The 23,280-nt window shown below is 44.9% G+C and overlaps 2 protein-coding genes across 3 annotated transcripts in view; one reads left to right on the plus strand and one right to left on the minus strand.

The window, feature by feature from the left end:
• The window catches only part of LOC100564486 (AFG3-like protein 1), a 30,864-nt gene extending 18,608 nt beyond the window's left edge, over positions 1-12,256 (plus strand). For both annotated transcript variants that reach the window (XR_010000543.1, XR_010000544.1), the window contains exon 17: positions 10,513-12,256. The gene's annotated coding sequence lies outside the window, so the exon portion shown is untranslated. The remainder of the gene's footprint in view (positions 1-10,512) is intronic.
• On the minus strand, positions 413-21,590 carry dbndd1 (dysbindin domain containing 1). Its single transcript, XM_003229289.3, has 5 exons — positions 21,450-21,590; positions 14,162-14,294; positions 8,923-9,105; positions 8,021-8,161; positions 413-6,277 (listed from the first exon to the last, which is right to left on the minus strand). Exons 2-5 carry the CDS (start codon positions 14,163-14,165, stop codon positions 6,105-6,107), a joined length of 501 nt encoding a protein of 166 aa, XP_003229337.3. The 5' UTR covers positions 14,166-14,294; positions 21,450-21,590; the 3' UTR covers positions 413-6,104.
• Positions 21,591-23,280: the final 1,690 nt, after the last annotated feature.

Below are 23,280 nucleotides of genomic sequence, written 5' to 3' on the forward strand. Positions count from 1 at the left end.
TACAGGTAGAGCCTCCCAAGGCTGGAACTTTTTGCCTCTTCTTTCTATGAGTAGTCCAACCTTATTATAACCAATGGAAAACAACAAAAATTGCATTTGTGGGCTGCAATTCCTCGCTAGAAACAGTACTAGAAGCTCCCTTATCTGGAAATCTGGAAACCTCCCAAAGCTGAAACCTTTTGACACTTCCGCCTTCAAGAAGGCAGCTACGATGTTCCTGCTCATTTGCCTTTCAGATAACACTATGTAACAAAATTTGAAAGATTTTCTGTTCCTGGTTTGAAAGTGTTATTTCCTGTTTCATTGTGCGGCCCTTACTTTGAAAGTAGTTGCTATACTCCAGAAACTTCGTTTTTGTGGCTGAATTGGTTGAGACTCTATGAGATATTCATTGAAAAACTATGCTGCAGGATGTCATGCAAGAACAGAGTTTAATACACCTTTTCCATGTTTTTGTTATAGAACCAATTAGGAAATGTCATTTGTAACCCAGGAACAAAAATCATGTTGCATAATGCAATCAGTCTCTCTTTATCTGTGAAGGTATTTGGCTATATATCTCATCTATACAAGTACCGTATATACTTGAGTATAAGCCAACCCGAATATAAGCCGAGGCACCTAATTTTAACAGAAAAAAACTGAGAAAACCTATTGACTCAAGTATAAGACCAGGGTGAGAAATGCAGCAGCTACTGATAAATTTCAAAAATAAAAATAGATAGCAATAAAATGCCATTAATTGAGGCATCAGTAGGTTCAATGTTTTTGAATATTTACATAAAACTAATTTAAGATAATAAGACTTTAATAAGATAAGACTGTCCAATTCTGATTAAATAAGTGATTTAAATAAATTACCTATACACTCTAGCATAGGGTAAAGTAAAGGTAAAGGTTTCCCCTGATGTTAAGCCTAGTCGTGTCCGACTCTGGGGGTTGGTGCTCATTCAGTTTCTAAGCTGAAGAGCCGGTGTTGTCCGTAGACACCTCCAAGGTCATGTGGCCACTGGCATGACTGCATGGAGCATTGCTACTTTCCCAACGGAGCGGTACCTATTGATCTACTCACATTTGCATGTTTTCGAACTGCTAGGTTGGCAGAAGCTGGGGCTAACAGCGGGAGCTCACCCTGATCCCCGGATTCGAACCTGCGACCTTTCGGTCTGCAGGTTCAGCGGCTCAATGCTTTAACAGGCTGCTCTAGTATAAGCCAACCCGAATATAAGTTGGTCAGGACCCTCATTCAAGTATAAGGATTGAAAAACTTGGCTTATACTCGAGTATATACGGTATTCCAAAATGCAAGGCTGAAGCGAGACTGATCTGAGAGATGAATGAGAAGGAAGTCCCCAGCCTCCTCCTTCAAAGATATCTGGCTATATATATTTCATTATACACATGTAAATAAAGGTATTCCAAAACATGGAACACTTCCCCAACATTTCAGATAAGAGATGCCAAACCAATTCAGAGTCCCATCAGCAGGATTTGGAAACTTCCAAAAACTTTTACCACTTCTGCCTTTGAGGAGCAGGAGCACTCTTCCTTGAAGGCAGATTTATATAAGTACAGTAGAGTCTCATTTATCCCACACTCGCTTATCCAAAGTTCTGGATTATCCAATGCATTTTTGTAGTCAATGTTTTCAATACATCGTGATATTTTGGTGCTAAATTTGTAAATACAGTAATTACTACATAGCATTACTGCGTATTGAACTACTTTTTCTGTCAAATTTGTTGTATAACATGATGATTTGCTGCTTAATTTGTAAAATCATAACCTAGTAAAAAGGTAAAGGTTTCCCCTGATGTTACGTCCAGTCATGTCTGACTCTGGGGGTTGGTGCTCATCTCCATTTCTAAGACAAAGAGCCGGGGTTGTCCGTAGACACCTCCAAGATCATGTGGCCGGCATGACTGCATGGAGCACTGTTACCTTCCCGCCGGAGCAGTACCTATTGATCTACTCACATTGGCATGTTTTCGAACTGCTAGGTTGGCAGAAGCTGGAGCAACAGCGGGCGCTCACTTCGCTCCCCGGATTTGAACCTGGGACCTTTCGGTCTGCAGGTTCAGCAGCTCAGCACTTTAACACACTGCTCCTAATCATAACCTAATTTGATGTTTAATAGGCTTTTCCCTAATCCCTCCTTATTATCCAACGTATTTGTTTATCCAACATTCTGCCTGCCCGTTTATTTTGGATAAGTGAGACTCTACTGTAGATACTTCTTCAAAGGTAGCAGGGATGTCCAAATTGTACTCATTTCAGAATGATATCGGAAAGGTTTAGACCAGGCATGGGCCAATTTCGACCTTCCTACAAGTGTTTTGGACTTCCACAATTCTCACAATTATGGGAGTTAAAGTCCAAAACACCTGGAGGAAGGCCAAAGTTGGCTCATGCCTGGTCTAGACCAACCCCAGATTTGTAATATGTGTTTGCAAAGAAAAGGTTGTGGCAAAGTTGGGTTTGTGTGCTCAGGATTAGAAATGGTTACCAATTGGCCTCCTCGTCCCTTGCAGAACTAGCCCAGACCCATATCCTGAGCAAGAGAGGAACCTTTCTAGCCAAACGGTCACACAAATTTACGTTTTCCCAGAGCTTTATTGGCGCCGTTTTGGACATCTGTTTCCAAAGGGATAGCAGCACAGTTTTCTGTGGCCAGGCTCCTTCCTCATCTCTCTCTTCACTTAGGAAAAGTCCGTCTGCACCCAGATAAATACAGTTCAGGGGTGCACTGAGCGCGACAGAGGAAGGAGCAGCAATTTCCGCCCTGAGAAGCATCCTGTTCTGGGCAACGCAGCCATGGCACTCGTAGATAGATGGCTCCTAGTCCTTCTTAGCCTACAAAAAGTAATGTCCTTGCTTTGGCACCGAGAAGTCCTTATTCCTACCTCATTTGAGTCCCTCTTATATAAGAGTGGAGAATGCCATTAATAATTTCTTTATGCTGATCTCCATCGTGGTCTCTGTGAAATATGCACGTAAGGTATTTGAGAAAGTGGCTCTGCCTTTGTGCCCAAAGGTATACATTGGGGATTGTGCTTTGGCAGAAAGACCAATCCCTCTCCAAGCTGCAAATGTCTGGAAACCTGATGTCTCAAAAGTCTGGAAACATGACATCTGATGTACCTGGAGGAGAGCTTTCTCTCCACCTGGGAATCTGTGTTCTTCTGGAATTTCTTTTTTGCAGAGATGAGGGAGAGGAAGGCAATGCACCAGGGAAGGACGTCTCACGTTTGGAGCTATGACCTGTTCTTCTCTTCTCGCTTCGGTAATCGGGACTGTGAGCAAAACGTCCCTGCGGTTTCTTCTGCCTGAAGCCCAAAGGGTTTGCGATGAGTGGCTTTTCGACATCTGAGCGACAACCAAACCGTGAGGAAGTGGCACTAGACAGGATCCCTGCAAACAGCTGCATTTTGGGAAAGTTTCATTCGGGAAGCAGCTGTCCTTCACGCCCGGCTCCTTTTCCCTTTCTGCAAATGGCTCAAGTGTCATCTGGGTGTTGCGATCCCATTTCTACTCCAGCTGGTGGCTCTAATGGATTTGCATCCCGATCAGCAGATGCTTATCTCTCCGCCTGTGACACGTGGCATTAGTTGTGCAAAATGTGCTTCAGTCGTAATAGGATGTGATCTCCAGGACAAGCAATGGTGGGAGCCCCAAAAAGGAAGTGCTGGGGAACATAAAGGGGAGAAGAGGAAAAATCTGCCCTTCTTCATCCCTCTATCATCTCAAAGATGCCAATGGTATTTCCAAGGAGGGAAATTGCTGAGTGACAGAGATGACAAAGAAAGGATAGGAAGCATCAGTCATAGAGTTGGAAGGGGCTCCCAAAGGTCATCCAGGCCAACCCCACTTTGTGATGCAGTAAGACAATCAAAGCACTCCTGACAGATGGCCATATGTCCTCAAAAGCCAGAGATGGAGACTCCACCACAGTCCCAGCACTTGGAAAAGAATCCCCAAAGGCCATCCAGGCCAACCCCACTTTGTGATGGAGTAAGACACAATCAAAGCACTCCCGACAGATGGTCATCTGGCCTCAAAAGACCTCTAGAGACAGCAGCTCCACCACAGTCCCAGTACTTGGAAGGAATCTCCAAAGGCCATCCATTCCAACCCCTCCTGCCAGACAGGAAGACACAATCAAAGCACTCCTGACAGATGGCCATCCTGCTTCAGTTTGAAAACCTCCAAAGAAGGAGATGCAGAACAAACTGGTGGCAAACACCTCTGGTCAATTTGGCACAAGACACCCAACTTTTGCTGCAAATTAAGATAGTTCTCCATCACCACCACAAGCAAATGGGACAGGATTCATAGCTCTCGTCAAAGGGGTTGAACAGTGCTATTATTTGTTTGTGGTCAGTATTACAGGGGAGGTCAGTATGGGTCCCTAGTTCGAGGATTTGGCTGATGACGGCATCCCGAATGAGACCCTCCATCGCCAGCCCCACCGTCTCCAGTTCTCCTTCAGCAGAAGCACAGTGAGCGACCAGACCATCTAGTTTTAAAGGCAAAACAAACTGAGGAGAGGAAGAGAAATGGGGCAGCGAAGGGCTGTTTCCGTATCATCTTGAGGCCAGTTCCAAAATGGCAATCACCAGAACTGACTGTGATGTGGCCTGTAGATATCTCTGTGTGGTGTGATGCATAAAAATGGGAGGGATGGGGACTTTAGAGGAAGGAAAAGACCTTTTTTGGACATCCTCCAATTGTCCACCTTCTTGATCCCAGAGCAGCAGCGAATAAATGACTTGCCTCTTGCTCTTGCGTTGGTTGAATGGCCAAGTTTTGTTCCAATTGATAGCATCCCTGTTTAGTCCTACCTTCACTCTCCGCTGGAAAACATTATGGGAGAACTAGAGCTGCCTATGGCATGGCTTGCCATCTCCATGCCATTGGGAAACTGGGCTTCTGGAGGCCACGTTCGCCAAAATGGGGATTTATTCAGGCCAGCATGGATCCAACCTAATGTAGATGATAGTGTTGCTTGAAGGCTAGCAGCGTGTGCAGAGTTCCTGGAGCAGAAAGCGAGAAGTTAAGGCCACTGGGAAGAAGAGGATGTGCTTTTTGAGAGACACAAGTGCGGGATCCAACCCAAAGAAACAGTGCTTTTAAGTCTTCCTCCTGGTTCCTTTGGTACGATGAGACAGCCAAGCAAAAGTATGAAGGAGGAGGCAAGGAAATTTCTGATATCTTCCGTCTCTTTTGTAGGGAGTCTATACTTTTGCTGCATTCTCCTCTTTCAGTTTTCAAGGCACTCGGCTGATAAGAGCGACTCCGATATTGCTCCGGATTAAAGCATATCTCCTTCCCGGGCCAAGTGTCTGCTTTTAGTAGGTAAAGTTTTCCCCTGACGTTAAGTCCAGTCGTGTCTGACTCTGGGGGTTGGTGCTCATCTCCATTTCTAAGCCGAAGAGCCGGCATTGTCCATAGACACCTCCAAGATCATGTGGCCACTGGCATGACTGCATGGAGTGCCGTTACCTTCCCACCGAAGCGGTACCTATTGATCTACTCACACTCTGGGGGTTGGTGCTCATCTCCATTTCTAAGCCGAAGAGCCGGCATTGTCCATAGACACCTCCAAGATCATGTGGCCACTGGCATGACTGCATGGAGTGCCGTTACCTTCCCGCCGGAGCGGTACCTATTGATCTACTCACACTCTGGGGGTTGGTGCTCATCTCCATTTCTAAGCCGAAGAGCCGGTGTTGTCCGTAGACACCTCCAAGATCATGTGGCCACTGGCATGACTGCATGGAGCGCCGTTACCTTCCCGCCGGAGCGGTACCTATTGATCTACTCACACTCTGGGGGTTGGTGCTCATCTCCATTTCTAACATTGTCCGTAGTCTTTTACCCCCATATTATTCACATAGAAAGGCTCGAAAGTGCAGAAAAGGATCAAAAACGAGGCTGCTCCCATCTTTGCCAACATTGGAAGGATGATACATTTCGTGAGGGAGTGAGGCTGTCTCTGGACAACGGACAGGATCCTCGGTCTGCGGCTGGGATGGACAAATGGACGGACAAATGGATACCCTTGGCGCAGTGCAAGAGGGAAGGCTGTTGGCACCTCAGTCTGGCTATTCTTGTGCCGGCTTCTCCAGGGCCAGGAAGGAGTCCGCTGTTTTGCCTGCCGGGAGCTCCGGGTCGCTGAGCCGCTTCTTCTCCCGGCCTTGTTCGCCTTTGGTCCGGGTCCAGGAAGGCGAGCGCAGGTATCCGGAGCGGGCGTTGGGGTGCGAGTGCGGGTGCAGCCCTGTGCAAAAAGTCAACAGTGAGTCAACAATGTGATGCAGCAGAAAGAAAAGCCAATGCGATGGGAGGATAAGTGTCTAGATCAGTCTTGGGCCAACTTTGGGCCTCCAGGTGTTTTGGACTTTAACTCCCACCATTCTTTGACATTTGGGAGTTGTAGTTGCAGGGATTCATAGTTCACCTACAATCAAAGAATCCCTTGACTCCACCTACGATAGAATTGGGCCAAACTTTGTGCACAGAATTCCCATGACCAACAGAAAATATTGATTTTTGGCAACCCCTCTGACACCCCTTCCCTTGTGACCCCCTTTGGAGTCCCGACCCCCAGGTTGAGAAACAGTGATGTAGACCAAGGGTCCTCAAACTTTTTCAGTAGAGGGCCAGTTGGGGGGCCAGACTATGACAAAATAGTCCGAAATTAGGATTATTGTTGTGTGCCTTCAAGTAGTTTCAGACTTAGGTCAACCCCAAGTCTAAAGTTTAGGACGGGTCAGGGAAATTATCTTGGAGGGCCGCATCCGTATCTTGGAGGGAATTGTGGGAGTTGAAGTCCAAAACACCTGGAGGCTTAAAGTTGACTCTATCCGATATGCAGGATGTGTTTTCATTCACTGGACCAAATTTGGCACAAATACCCGATATGCCCAAATTTGAAAACTGGTGGGGTTGGGGGGTTGATTTTGTCATTTGGGAGTTGTAGTTGCTGGGATTCATAGTTCATAACTCATAGTTTGGGGACCCCTGATCTAGACCAATGGAAGCCATAGTAGCACTCTCCTTTTCCTTTCCTTTCCTTCCTCCCTTCCCTTCCTTCTTTTTCTTCTTCTTCTTGTTCCTCCTCCTCAATTCTGCTCACATGCTCCTTCTCCAGGGAGGCGGCCCTGCCTGCATTTTCCCTCCATCTATCCATCCATTTGTCTGTCTCCGGGATGCAGCTGCTGCCCCTGCCCTTTCCCCCATCGTCCCCTTCTGGCGCCACCCGCGAGTGACCCCCCAGCCATGGGCTTAAGCGGTCAGTGGAGGCATCATCATCTGCCACCGAAACGGGCAAGACCCGGGAGGGCAGGGGGAGCCATGGTATTTCCACTCCTCTCCATCCACAGCTGTCCAAAGGGGTTTTTCCATCAGGGCACAGCTGGGAAATTGAATCTCTTTTCCCCGTCTCCTTCAAAAGCCTGGCAAGGTTTCCGTTTTGCAGGCTACAGCTCCCAGAATCAACAGGGTGATGAGTCTGGCCAGCATTGCAAGGTTGGCGTGCAGGACACCCATCCCTCTCTCCAAAGGCCTCTTAATTCACATCTTGGATTTGCATGAGAAAATCAGTTCTGAAAATCAGACGCACCACTGTTTTTGGGTACCTGAATGTCGATAATGCCCTCGGGTGCAATGTCAGGCACCATCTGTATATTTTTAAAATTGTATTTAAAACAATTCTTCATCCTCGGCCCACTGTATATAGGACACAATTCATGTCATGGGGCTTCTCTTCTTTTAAGAATAACAGGAACAAACCAGAATTATGTCCTAATGGCAAGGATAAGAAGGCTTAATCTTGACAACACAAGACATCCTTCCTGCCCACCGAAGCTGGGTTTTAGTACAAACTATCCATGCAATGAAACTATAAATCCCAGCAAGTACAACTCCCAAATGAAAAAATCAATTCCCCCCAAATTTGGTTCAGTGAATGAAAATGCATGAGGAAGGACTCGGACATAAGTTGGCCTTGATTGTAACTTACCAGGATGGGGCTCATTGGGGGCGTTCTCCTCGTCCGAGTCGGCGAAGACTTCGGCCAATTCTTGGTCCGACATGTCAGTCAACTCCGTCAGGTCCAGCAGGTCAAAATGGACCTCCAAGGAGGAGACGCTGCTCAGCGGTTCTGGGGGCGAGAGGGAGGAATGGGGCAGGTATTGCATGGGGAAGGATGGCATCAACTCGGAGACGGAGACACCCTAGCATGGATAGCATGGATGAGGGTTTGCTGAGCCCAGCCAGAAACAGCAACTCCCTCGGCCACAATTGCTCAGCCTTCTGGCCAAACACAAGAAACTTCTGTGGAGCAGGCGGAGAAAAAGTTAACTGGTCTTTGCCGTTGTGGAATTTTAGAGAGAAAAGTCTCAGCCGAGGAGATCTAAGAGGGCCAGGAATCAGGATAAGCTCTGAAAGCAGCATTTAAGGTAGCCATGGGCAAACTTCGGCCAAAGTTTGCCCAGACTTGATTTAAGCATTTGCAGTGTGTTTATCTGATTGCTGACAGCAACGTCAGCGCTCATGCCCAGACCTTAGGACCTTGAATTCTCTTCCAGGTTTGGAATTTGGACTTCTCTCGGAAATCATCAGTTTTGGACTTGTGGACTCAACACTTATTCCCTGGATTCTTGACAATTGGTGCTTGACCCTGGACTGGACATTTGGCTTTCCCTCCTGTTTATTTTCCCCTGTGTTTGATACTTCTATGGATTAATTGGCTAGACCTTGGACTGTGCTACACTTCTGCCTATGTTTAGAGGTTGAAGTATATGAACGTATCCATTCTTCAGGAGTCATTGATGGAGTAGATGCCCCCTTTTGATCCAGTGATCCCATGCAATGACCCCAAGGAAGGACCCCCATTTCCCTTTCCCTCCCGGTTGTACTCACGCCTTCGCTCCACGACTTGCAGGAGCCCCGATGACGGGATGGGGATCCCTCCTCCTCCTCCTCTTCCTCCTCCCTCTTCTTCCTCCTCCTCCTCGGTGGGGCTGGGGGGCCCTTCCACCAGGCTTTGCAAAGGGACAAACAGCGGCGTTGGACGCTCCGGCTTGGGAACTTCTTTAGCCGGCTCTGGAACACAAACAAGCATATGACACAGATCTATTATTATTATTATTATTATTATTATTATTATTATTATGACACAGCAAACAAGATAGACATGCTGGATTTCGTTTCACAAAATCACAAGTCGAACACTTCCCAAGTGTCTAGGACTGTGTGATGTATTTTCGGATGATGCATGCAGATCCCAGTTGGGTGGCCTTTTGCAATTGGCAGATCGTGATTTTGTCCATGTCTATTGTTTCCAAATGCCGACTGAGATCTTTTGGCACGGCACCCAATGTGCCCATCACCACCGGGACCACCTGCACTGGTTTCTGCCAGAGTCTTTGAAGTTCAGTCTTGGGGTCCTGATAGCGACTGAGTTTTTCCTGTTGTTTTTCGTCAATGCGACTGTCACCTGGGATGGCAACATCAATGATCCAAGTCTTTTTCTTTTCCACAACTGTGATGTCTGGTGTGTTGTGTTCCAGAACTTTGTCAGTCTGGATTTGGAAGTCCCACAGTATCTTTGCGTGCTCATTTTCTAATACTTTTGCATGTTTGTGATCCCACCAGTTCTTTGCTGCTGGGAAGGTGGTACTTGAGGCATGTTCCAATGAATCATTTGGGCCACATAGTTGTGCCTCTGTTTGTAGTCTGTCTGTGCAATTTTCTTACAGCAGCTGAGGAGATGATCCATGGTTTCGTCGGTTTCCTTGCACAGTCTGCATTTTGGGTCATCAGCTGATTTTTCGATCTTGGCCTTAATTGCCTTTGTCCTGATGGCTTGCTCCTGGGCTGCAATGATGATGATGATTATTATTATTATTATTATTATATCACTAGCTGTGCCCGGCCACACATTGCTGTGGCATAGTCTGATGATTAGGGATCCCTCTGGTTAGGAAGTAGCCTGGCTTTGAAACTGCAAGGCTGTTCCATCATGGCAACATTTTTTTAAAGTGGTGTTAGGCTCCGCGCACAGCTATAAGATTCTCTGGATAATGTAGTTGTTTCAGTTCCCAGGGGGACCTCTGCGCATGCGTGGTAAACAATGGGGGGGTTCTGTTATTTGGACTTTATTTTTCTAGGTTTTTTTTGATTGAAAGACAAAGATTGGATGGCTATGTCTTTTGTGGCCAAAGTTGGCCCTTCATATATCCTGATGTTAGGGTCATACACACACATGCATATACTATATACATACACATACATACAGAGGAAAGGAGGAAGAACAAATCGCAAAGGTATACATTTACAAAGGAAATCATTTTGATCAAATGCAACGTGCCGCCTAAAACACAGCATAATACAAAGCAAGCTGCCCTTAAAGAACACTGGGGTGGGTATAGGGCTTCTAATGTAATATATATTTTGAATATTTGTTTCCCTTCTGCTTCTTGCTTCCTTGTCTGTTCTGCTGTGGGGCAGAACATGAGTGGGAGATTGCAGAGGGACATCCAGAGACCGTCGGAAATGACACATCGGAACAGACGAGACGTGAGGAAGAACGTCCTGATGGAGGAACCTGTTTGAGGTTGGAACAGACTCTCTTTTCTTTTTGGAGTTTTACAAACAGGGATACAATGCCTATACTTCAGGGGTATCTTTCCATGTGCAGTGCATGTGCAGAGAGCCTCCATGTGAAATGCATGTGCAATGTGTATCCAAGTGAAATGCATGTGCAATGTGTATCTGTGTACAATGCATGTGCAATGTGTATCCGTATGCAATGTGTATCCGAGTGCAATGCATGTGCAATGTGCATCCATGTGCAATACATGTGCAATGTATATCTGTGTGAAATGCATGTGCAATGTGTTTCCGAGTACAATGCATGTACAATGTGTATCAGAGTGCAATGCATGTGCAATGTGTATCCGAGTGCAATGCATGTGCAATTTATATCCAAGTGCAATGCATGTGCAATGTGTATCCGAGCGCAATTCATGTGCAATGTGTATCTGAGCGTAATTCACGTGCAATCTGTAGCTGAGTGCAATGCATGTGCAATGTACATCTGAGCGCAATGCATGTGCAATGTGTATCCGAGTGCAATGCATGCCCGTGTGCAATAGCACCCCTGTCAAGGTTGGACTAGCTGACCTTTAAGGTCCCTTTCAACCATTCAAACCCATGCAAAGACAAGGACAGTTGCCCATTGTAACCGTTTTCGGTTTCATCCTGGCGACCTTGTCCAGAATAGCCACCGCTGCCATGTTTCCCGCTCAGCTTTTCCAATTCTGCTGAGTGACCTGCAGAGATTTCCCAGGAGGGAAGTTAGACCTTCCTGTCTCTCCTGCTTGTTCCTTACTATGAAAGCAAACCCCGTGCTCCAAGGTGTGTTTTTCAGGGCTGGAGAAATGTGAGAATATCAGTCTTTTGGGTGACCCATCATCCCTGACCAGAAGTCGCAAGTCCAGAAGTTTTCCAACCCTAAAAAGTCTGAATCTAAGAGCATCGTTATGGTGATAGATGAGTTCAGAGACTTTGCAAAAAAATTGTGAGCTCTAAATTGGGATTATATAGCAAGCACTTCAGTATGTAGAGTGACACAATAATCATCTATACTACTACTAGTAGTAATCTATATCCTGATTGTATCATGATTGACACAGCTCTCAGTTAGATAGGAATGCATGAACCGAGACGCCAATGAGATATATACCGTCCAATATTTCTTGTCAGGGTTTTTGTAGTGTGTGTGAAATGTTCACTCATTGTTAAAGTGTATTCCAGTAGTTAAGTGGTTAATTGCACAGAGCCCTGATTTATTGCTAGAAAGGCAAAGCATCAAGACTTCCGTTTTGCTTGCATAGCAGGAAGATATGTCATAGACTCTGGAATGTGGGTTGTGCCTTAGTTTTCTGATAAGGGCTTCGGTGAGTCTCCATTAAGCAAACATGTGTTCAAGCAGCTCTGGCTGTTTGCTTTGTAAATACTTGTAAAATAAAGATATATATAGCCGCCGGGATCAGCAGATAAGAACGGCTATGCTGTCCCGCTCAGCAGTTGCTAAGTGGTCTAACGGAAGAGGAGATCTGCCCTACATCAATCATCCAGGACGTCGTTTTTATGACATTTCTGAGATGAATACTGAAATGTGTATTGCCAAATGACAACAGAATGTGGATGTTATCCATAAAGAATAATAATAATTTCTTACTCGCCTCTACTTGAGGCTCGACGCTCTCTCTTTCTGAGTGAACTGCGTGCAAGTATTTCTGCACTTTGGGCTCAGCTTGCAATATCCAAAAATATACGAATGAAAAATGTGGGAGAAGGAGCGAAGACTGGAGCATTTCAAAACGGCGAGGATTTGGAATCAAAGGCAGTCGGAAAGGATATTATAAAGAAAAGAGCGAGAGAAAGGCCTTCCTTCTCTCTCTCTCCCTGGATATCAAGAAGCCGCGATGCCCCGCAAAGAGCCCCTTTGATGCCTGCACACAAAGGCCTTTGGAAGGAGCCCGGGCCAGAAACAAAGCCCTGTTTGTGTGGAAAGAGGGAGATGCCACTCGGCTTCCCATGGCCGCAAGCGGCTCCGAGATTTCCCTGGCCACCCAGGGACCCACTGGCACCGGCACAACGCAAACTGGACTGGCTTCTAGTGACCAAATACAATGGCCAGGTTGGGTCGGGCATGCCTCTTTTGACAACAGCAAACCTCCAACTCCCCGCTTTTCCAGCTGCTTTTCAAATGCCCCATTTTCCTCCCACTTTCTTCCTTTGTCCTCAGCTTATTGCAATGGCTGCAAAGCACAAAAGTACGTAGTTTGCACTCCATTAATTCAGCAAGAAGGCGATAGAGAGAAAAGGAGGTGGAATTTTGTCCTTTTCTTCCTCACTAATCATTTTTGCCATTTGGACCACACTTTGCTATAGCGTATTAGGCGCACATGTGTCCCGATTGCAAATCCCCGGGATTTGTAGTTTGGTGAGGCAAAAGCATCATTTGCCAGGGAAGGCTAAAGACATCATGAAACTACAGCTCCCAGGTGTCCGTAAACTTGAGCCATGATACTTAAAAGTGGTGCCAAACTGCATTCATTCTACAGTGTAGATGCACCCAAAGATATCATACATGCAAATGAATCCATAAATGCAAGTGCAATGTGCATCTGTGCACAATGCATGCGCAATGTGCATTTGGCTGCAACGCATGTACTATGTGCATCCACGCAATGTGTGCAATGGGCATCCATGCTCAATGCATCCGTGTGCAATGCATGCTCAGCATACATCTGTGTGCAGTGCACAATGTGCATGTGCGAGATGCATGCACAGTGTGCATCCGTGTGCATCCATTCATGTGAAATACATGCACAATGTGCTTCCATGCACAATGCATGCACAATATGCATCTGTGTGCAATGCATGTACTGTGTGCATCCACGCAATGTGTGCAATGTGCATCTGTGCGCAGTGCATCCGTGTGCAATGCATGTTCAACGTGCATCCATGTGCAATGCACATACAATGTGTATCTGTGTGAGATGCATGCACAATGTGCATCCATGTGCATGCACTCACGTGCGAGATGCATGAACAATGTGCTTCTATGCACAATGCATGCACAATGTGCATCTGTGTGCAGCGCATGTACTGTGTGCATCCACACAATGTATGCAATGGGCATCCATGCTCAATGCATCCTTGTGCAATGCATGTTCAATGTGTATCCGTGTGCAGTGCACATACAATGTGCATCTGTGTGAGATGCATGCACAATGTCCATCCATGTGCATGCACTCACATGCGAGATGCATGCACAATGTGTTTCCGTGCACAATGCATGTACCGTGCTCAATGCATCTGTGCACAATGCATGCACAATGTGCATCTGTGTGCAACGCATGTGCTATGTGCATCCACGCAATGTGCACCCATGCTCAATGCATCCGTGCGCAGTGCACACATGTTCATGCATTCAGGTGCAATGTGTGCACAATGTGCTTCCATGCACAATGCATGTACAATGTACATTCATGTGCAATGAGTGCCCATGTGCAACAGCACTGCATAGGCAACAGGATTCTGCATGGGACAGAAGTGCCCGACATTTCCTTGTAGGTGAACTTACCCATGTGTTAAGACGCCCACGGATTTGAATCTCAGTCTAACCGAAGGCTTCCACGGCTGCTATTTCTGAATTCCTTAAAAAACGCACATATGCTGCACCGTCATCGCATCCTGCCCATCCTTCGGAGCCGAACCTACGAGCGAGGAACAAATACAAGAACGTCTCTCTCTGTTTCCAGCCCACTTCCCAGCTCCGTAAATGCGGAGGCGGCAGGAGAGGCGCTGAATTATTCACGGCCGGGATTTTAACCAGCTCTCAGTCTGGGAAACTGGCACACGCTTCGGTTTCTGTAGCAAACCACAAGTGCCTGTCTTGATCTGAATTGGGCATGGGCAAACTTGGGCCCTCCAGGTGTTTTGGACTGCAACTCCCACAATTCCTAACCGCCGGTAGGCGGTTAGGAATTGTGGGAGTTGCAGTCCAAAACACCTGGAGGGCCCAAGTTTGCCCACACCTGATATTTTTATGATTGTGATTATTATTATTCTTATTGACACAAAGACACAGTATGACACAGCAAACGAGATCTATATGCTGGATTTCGTATCACAAAATCACAAATCGAACACTTCCCAAGTGTTTAGGACTGTGTGATGTCTTACTAATATTATTATTATTATTATTATCCTTTATATCGCACTTTTTGGAGCCCCCGGTGGTGCAGCGGATTAAACCACTGAGCTGCTGAACGTGCTGACCAAAAGGTTGGCGGTGAGCTCCTGCTATTAGCCACAACTTCTGCCAACCTAGCAGTTCGGAAACATGCAAATGCGAGTAGATCAATAGGCACTGCTCTGGTGGGAAGGTAACGGCAGTCATGCCGACCACATGTATAAAATATAGTAACCAATAATTCTAGTTAGGAATCGTTTTCATGGATCTTGCTTTGAAAAATGTCTTGAATTTGAGTGAATGGTAAAGTATGTTATACTTATTTTGCACAAGTTGCCATTGGAATACAGATCTAAAGACGTTTCATTATTTTTGAGTGTATACAGTAGAGTCTCACTTATCCAACATTCGCTTATCCAACACAGTCTGCCTTTTAGTAGTAAATGTTTTTGTAGTCAATCTTTTCAATACATTGTGATGTTTTGGTGCTAAATTCATAAATACAGTAGAGTCTCACTTATCCAACATAAACGGGCCGGCAGAACGTTGGATAAGCGAATATGTTGGATAATAAGGAGAGATTAAGGAAAAGCCTATTAAACATCAAATTAGGTTATGATTTTACAAATGAAGCACCAAAACATCATGTTATACAACAAATTTGGCAGAAAAAGTAGTTCAATACACAGTAATGCTATGTAGTAATTACTGTATTTAAGAATTTAGCACCAAAATATCACGATGTATTGAAAACATTGACTCCAAAAATGCGTTGGATAATCCAGAATGTTGGATAAGCGAATGTTGGATAAGTGAGACTCTACTGTAAATGTTTTTGTAGTCAATCTTTTCAATACATTGTGATGTTTTGGTGCTAAATTCATAAATACAGTAATTACTACATAACATTACTGTGTATTGAACGTGTATAATTTGTAAAATCATAACCTAATTTGATGTTTAATAGGCTTTTCCTCAATCCCTCCTTATTATCCAACGTATTCGCTTATCCAACGTTATGCTGGCCCGTTTATGTTGGATAAGTGAGACTCTACTGTATTTTCTGATTGTATATTAGATTGTTTGTGTCAAATAATAAATAAGATAATTCCAAAAAAGAGAGAGAGAATGCTTCTGGAACATGGCCATACAGCTCGGAAAACTTACAGCAACTCAATACAATCATTGTCCAGCATCCCGATATATTTGATCTAGGGTTTATCGGTTCTGTTCCAAGTCCAAATATTCTAGAAAGGACAGGATAGGGATGAATACAATAAGTTTGTGACTATTCTGCAGCCACCGAGACCTATTTGCTTTTTGCATCGACCCCCGATTTAGCTCATCCTTTTCCTGAGCTCTCTTGGATTACTTTCTTAATGTTTTTCCCTTCTTCGCAGTGACTCATCCTTGAGCCTTGGACCCTCTTTGAAATGCAATTGAAGGAAACCCAGGAGAGAGAGAAGGGGTTTGTGATGTTTCCTTATTGAGGGCAAAGCGTGGGCGAATCCGACTCAAAAGTGGTGGGCGAACAGAGAAGGGGAGCGGGAGTCTTCCTTTTTGGTTGCCGTCGCGGCTGAATATAGTATTTCTTCCCCATTGCAACACATTTGAAGCCAACCCTATTTTTGGCGTTACGTTTTTGCAGTTCTGTTCTCTTGCATTTCCCCCATAAATGAATAGTGGCCCCATTTCTAGTATGTCTGAAGTACATCAAACATTAAACGCCATAGGACTGGGTCCAAGTTGCTTGGAGGAGCAAGGGAAGATTTAGAAAGCCAATCTATATATATAAAAGGGTAATGAAATTTCGGCCTAGGACAAAACAACAAAACTGCACATCCCAGAAACACTAAACTTGGCAGCACAACCCCTCATCCATGCCTCTACATTCATACAACAAAAAGAAAAGAAAAATAAAGTCCTAATTAGAGGGAGAGGAATAATCGTTTTTAGCCCATTGCTGCCAGTTAGAAGGCTAAGCTCCGCCCACTTGGTCTCCTAGCAACCCACTCAGCCCAGGGGACAGGCAGAGCTAGGCCTCACTTAGTCCTCTTCCACACTGCCTATAAAATACAGATTATCTGATTTGAACTGGATTATATGGCAGTGCAGACTCAAGGCCCTTCCACACAGCTATAGAACCCATTTATAATCTTATATTATCTGCTTTGAACTGGATTATCTTGAGTCCACACTGCCAGATAATCCACTTCAGTGTGCATTTTATCCAGCTGTGTAGAAGGGACCTCATATAATCCAGTTCTAAGCAGATAATAGAAGATTATGAATATACAGTAGAGTCTCACTTATCCAACATAAACAGGCCGGCAGAACATTGGATAAGTGAATATGTTGGATAATAAGAAGGGATTAAGGAAAAGCCGATTAAACATCAAATTAGGTTATGATTTTACAAATTAAGCACCAAAACATCATGTTATACAACAAATTTGACAGAAAAAGTAGTTCAATGCTCAGTACTGCTATGTTGTAATTAATGTATTTACAAATTTACCACCAAAATATCATAATGAATTTAAAACATTGACTACAAAAACATTGACTACTAAAAGGCAGACTGCGTTGGATAATCCAGAACACGGGATAAGCGAATGTTTACTCTACAGGGAAAAACCTTTACCCTTTGCCTTAACTGCCACCAATTCCTCAATACTTTATTTCCCAGACCACCAGACTTCGCCACAGCAACGCGTGGCCGGGCACAGCTAGTCTATATATATATAAAGATGTAATGTACGTTTGTCGGACTGAGTAAACAACAATATCACTGAACCAAATCACACCAAATTTGGCCACAAAAGACATAGTCATCCAATCTATGTCTTTCAAACAAAAAACCCGGAAAATAAAGTCCAAATTAGAGAACGAGGAAGAGCCGTTTTCAACCCTGGTTGCTGGTCAGAAGGGTAGGCCCTGCCCCTTTTAGGCCCCGCCCACTTTGTCTCCTAGCAACCCTCTCGGCCACAATGGTACCGGGGTACAGCCGGGGTTCAGGCTTTTGAGGCTGCAAGGCTATTCACTGCTATTCCACCTGGCCAACAAAGCATTCCCATAAGCCACAGCAACGTGTGGCCGGGCACAGCTAATAATAATAATAATAATAATTGTGGTCACCGGTGGTCCCGGTGGTGATGGGCACACTGGGTGCCGTGCCAAAAGATCTCAGCCGGCATTTGGAAACAATAGACATTGACAAAATCACAATCTGCCAACTGCAAAAGGCCACCCTGCTGGGATCTGCGCGCATCATCCAAAAATACATCACACAGTCCTAGACACTTGGGAAGTGTTCGACTTGGGATTTTGTGATACGAAATCCAGCATGTCTATCTTGTTTGCTGTGACATAATAAAATAATATTTTAATATATGATCTATGATTTTAATAATATATGATTTTAATAATAAGACTATGACTTTAATATATGATTTATCATTTTAAACATATATGATTTTAATAATAAGACTATGATTTTAATATACAATTTATGATTTTAATCATATATGATTTTAATAATAATCAGACTGATTTTAATATATGATTTTAATAATATATTATTTTAATAATAAGATGATTTTAATATATGATTTATGATATTAATATGAGGTTTTGAATCAGGGGCTGGATGGCCATCTATCAGGAAGGCTTGGATGGTGTCTTATTTTTGGCAGAAAGTGAGACTAGATGGCCTTTGCGGATCCTCTCCTGATTCCTATGTCATGCCAGATCCTACATGAAGCTACACAATCATTAGAAACAGGGTTGTTGTGTGTTTTCCGGGTTGTATGGCCATGTTCCAGTAGCATCCTCTCCTGACGTTCTGCCTGCATTTCTGGGGCTGTATGGCCATGTCCCAGTAGCATCCTCTCCTGACGTTCCGCCTGCATTTCTGGGATTGTATGGCCATGTCCCAGTAGCATCCTCTCCTGACATTCCGCCTGCATTTCTGGGATTGTATGGCCATGTCCCAGTAGCATCCTCCTGACGTTCCGCCTGCATTTCTGGGGCTGTATGGCCATGTCCCAGTAGCATCCTCTCCTGACGTTTCGCCTACATTTCTGGGACTGTATGGCCATGTTCCAGTAGCATCCCCTCCTGATGCTCCGCCTGCTTTTCTGGAGCTGTATGGCCATGTCCCAGTAGCATCCTCCTGACGTTCCGCCTGCATTTCTGGGGCAGTATGGCCATCTCCCAGTAGCATCCCCTCCTGACGTTTCGCCTGCATTTCTGGGGCTGTATGGATATATCCCAGTAGCATCCTCTCCTGACGTTTTGCCTGCATTTCTGGGGCTGGAAGTAATAATTATGAGGAAGGAGGAGGGAATCAAAAGCAAGGCATTTGCACGAGGCTTTTGGAGATAAGTGATGGTGTTTCTGGCCTGATTGCTGACTCACCTCGGTTACACACCTTGTTGCTGCTGCTGCACAGGAGCTGCAAGGAAGTTACTCCGAGCCTTTCCCCCTGCGTCTCTGGATCCAAGAGGGCTTGCCGTGGAGCCTGGGGACCCACCTGTGCCCCCAGGTGCCCTGTTTTAAGGCAGGTGTCCTTCCAAAAGCACTGCAGGGGGGCCTCCTTCCTCCTTCCCTCCCATTGAAACACATTTGGAGGGTCAAACACCCTTGCAACCCAATTTTCCCTCCCATTGAAACCCATTTAGAGTGTCACACACCCTTGCCACCCAATCTTGCAGGCAAACACAGTCCATTGCATTACATTGCACCACCCCAAAAACAACAAAGACCCCTCCCCAAAAAATATTGGGAATAATAATAATAATAAGCTGGACTCTGGAAGGGGGGGGGGTTAGAGTTGTACCTTTTTTTGGGGAGGGGGGAGTCAGGGTTAGGAAGTGGGTGGGGGTCTCTGAAGCCCCCTCCCCAAATTAATTAGATCATTATCTAATTATATATTATATATATAATAATCTGGACTTTGGAGGGACTTGTGCTTCCTTTTTTGGGGAGGGGGGAGTCAGGGTTAGGAAGTGGGGGGGTCTCTGAAGCCCCCTCCCCAAATTAATTCGCTCATTATCTTAATGGGAGGGATAATATATATACATATATATATATATATATATAATCTGGATTTTGGAGGGACTTGTGCCTCCTTCCTTGGGGAGTGGGGAGCCAGGGTTAGGAAGTGGGGGGTCTCTGAAGCCCCCTCCCCAAATTAATTCGCTCATTATCTTAATGGGAGAGATTATTATCTATATATTAATCCGGACTTTGGAGGGACTTGTGCCTCCTTCCTTGGGGAGTGGGGAGCCAGGGTTAGGAAGTGGGGGGTCTCTGAAGCCCCCTCCCCAAATTAATTAATTAATTATCTTAATGGAAGGAATAATATATATATGTGTGTGTGTGTGTGTGTGTGTATAAAATCTGGATTTTGGGGGGACTTGTGCCTCCTTTCTTGGGGAGGGGGGAGCCAGGGTTAGAAAGTGGGGGTCTCTGAAGCCCCCTCCCCAAATTAATTCGCTCATTATCTTAATGGGAGGAATATTATATATATATTAATCCGGACTTTGGAGGGACTTGTGCCTCCTTCCTTGGGGAGGGGGGAGCCAGGGTTAGGAAGTGGGGGGTCTCTGAAGCCCCCTCCCCAAACTAATTAGCTCATTATCTTAATGGGAGGGATATTATATATATATATTAATCCGGACTTTGGAGGGACTTGTGCCTCCTTCCTTGGGGAGGGGGGAGCCAGGGTTAGGAAGTGGGTGGGGGTCTCTGAAGCCCCCTCCCCAAATTAATTAGCTCATTATCTTAATGGGAGGGATATTATATATATATTAATCCGGACTTTGGAGGGACTTGTGCCTCCTTCCTTGGGGAGGGGGGAGCCAGGGTTAGGAAGTGGGGGGTCTCTGAAGCCCCCTCCCCAAATTAATTAGCTCATTATCTTAATGGGAGGGATATTATATATATATTAATCCGGACTTTGGAGGGACTTGTGCCTCCTTCCTTGGGGAGGGGGGAGCCAGGGTTAGGAAGTGGGGGGTCTCTGAAGCCCCCTCCCCAAATTAATTAGCTCATTATCTTAAGGGGAGGGATATTATATATATATATATATATATATATATATATATATATATATATATATGTATATATATATATAAAAAAATCTGGATTTTGGAGGGACTTGTGCCTCCTTTCTTGGGGAGGGGGGAGCCAGGGTTAGGAAGTGGGTGGGGGTCTCTGAAGCCCCCTCCCCAAATTAATAGCTAATTATCTTAATGGGAGGGATATTATATATATATTAATCCGGACTTTGGAGGGACTTGTGCCTCCTTCCTTGGGGAGGGGGGAGCCAGGGTTAGGAAGTGGGTGGGGGTCTCTGAAGCCCCCTCCCCAAATTAATTAACCCAAAGCACCCTTTAATGGGAAGGATATTATTATATATTATTATATTATGGGTCCAATGGACTCACTGCTAAAACTAGGAAGTGGGATCAACTCCTTGGCAAAGAGTGGGGGTGGTCTAACCCCCAATAAGACCCCCCCCAAAGCATCTTATTTGGGGCAAAGAAGGGGTCTTGGAAGCAGGTTTGGAGGGGTTTCTATCTCCTGATTTCTTCCTCCAAAGAAGATGCTTTTGGGGTCTCCTGATAGAGGAGGGTCTTTATTGACCCCCCAGTCCTTTTGGGGGTCTTACCTGGGGGGTGGCCCCCTTTTGGAGGCTTCAAGGAAGGCTCCTCCATCCGCCCGGGATCCGGCGCAGCCGCGCCTGCGAGGAAGAGGAGGAAGAAGAAGAGGAGGAGGAGGAGGAGGAGCCCAAGAAGGACTCCCTTGACCCCCCCCCCTTTGCGGAAAGGGAGGGGGAGCCGGAGGGGAGGGGCAGGAGGAGGAGGAGGAGGAGGGGTCTTGGCCCCGCCCACTCTACAGAGCCCAGCCCCATTCAGCCAATGGGAGAGTCACACTCTCTCCGCCTCAAGTGGAAGTCTACCCATTATTATTATTATTATTATTATTATTATTGACACAACGACGTTGTATGACACAGCAAACAAGATAGAGATGCTGGATTTCGTTTCACAAAATCCCAAGTCGAACACTTCCCAAGTGTCTAGGACTGTGTGATGTATTTTCGGATGATGCGTGCAGATCCCAGTCGGGTGGCCTTTTGCAGTTGGCAGATCGTAATTTTGTCAATGTCTATTGTTTCCAAATGCCGGCTGAGATCTTTTGGCACGGCACCCAGTGTGCCCATCACCACCGGGACCACCTGTACTGGTTTCTGCCAGAGTCTTTGAAGTTCAATCTTGAGGTCCTGAGAGCGGCTGAGTTTTTCCTGTTGTTTTTCGTCAATGCGACTGTCACCTGGGATGGCAACATCAATGATCCAAACCTTGTTCTTTTCCACAACTGTGATGTCTGGTGTGTTGTGTTCCAGAACTTTGTCAGTCTGAATTCGGAAGTCCCACAGTATCTTTGCGTGCTCATTTTCCACAACCTTTGCAGGTTTGTGATCCCACCAGTTCTTTGCTGCTGGGAGGTGATACTTGAGGCATAGGTTCCAATGAATCATTTGGGCCACATAGTTGTGCCTCTGTTTGTAGTCTGTCTGTGCAATTTTCTTACAGCAGCTGAGGATATGATCAATGGTTTCATCGGTTTCCTTGCACAGTCTGCATTTTGGGTCATCAGCTGATTTTTCGATCTTGGCCTGAATTGCCTTTGTCCTGATGTCTTGCTCCTGGGCTGCAAGGATCAGGCCTTCTGTCTCCTTCTTCAGGGTCCCATTCGTGAGCCAGAGCCAGGTCTTCTCCTTATCAGCTTTTCCTTCAATTTTGTCAAGGAACTTTCCATGCAATGTTTTGTTGTGCCAGCTGTCAGCTCTAGGTTGTAGTGCGGTTTTCTTGTACTGGTTTTTTGTCTGCTGTGCTTTGAGGAGTTTCTGATTTTTGACTTCAATTATTATTATTATTATTATTATTAATATCCCACTTTTTATCTCCACAAGGAGACTCCTATTTATTTTGGAAAACTAATAATAATACTATTCATAATGATAATAATAATGATGATGATGATAATGATAATAATAATAATGTATTATTATGTTTATTTATAGTCCACTTTTTCTCTCCACAAGGAGATTCCTATTTATATAATTAGGAAAACCAATAATAATAATTATTACCTCATAATAATTAATACCTCACAACCTCTGAGGATGCCTGCCATAGATGTGGGCGAAACGTCAGGAGAGAATGCTTCTGGAACATGGCCACACAGCCCGAAAGACATACAACAACCCAATAATAATAATGTTTATAATGATGATGATGATGATAATGATAATGATAATAATAATGTATTATTATGTTTATTTATAGTCCACATTTTCTCTCCACAAGGAGACTCCTATTTATATATTTTGGAAAACCAATAATAATAATGTTTATAATGATAATAATAATAATAATAATAATAATAATAATAATAATATATTATTATTATTATTATTATTCAGTATTATGTTT

The sequence above is a fragment of the Anolis carolinensis genome, unplaced genomic scaffold (genome assembly GCF_035594765.1).
Source record: "Anolis carolinensis isolate JA03-04 unplaced genomic scaffold, rAnoCar3.1.pri scaffold_9, whole genome shotgun sequence".
Taxonomy (NCBI): domain Eukaryota; kingdom Metazoa; phylum Chordata; class Lepidosauria; order Squamata; family Dactyloidae; genus Anolis; species Anolis carolinensis.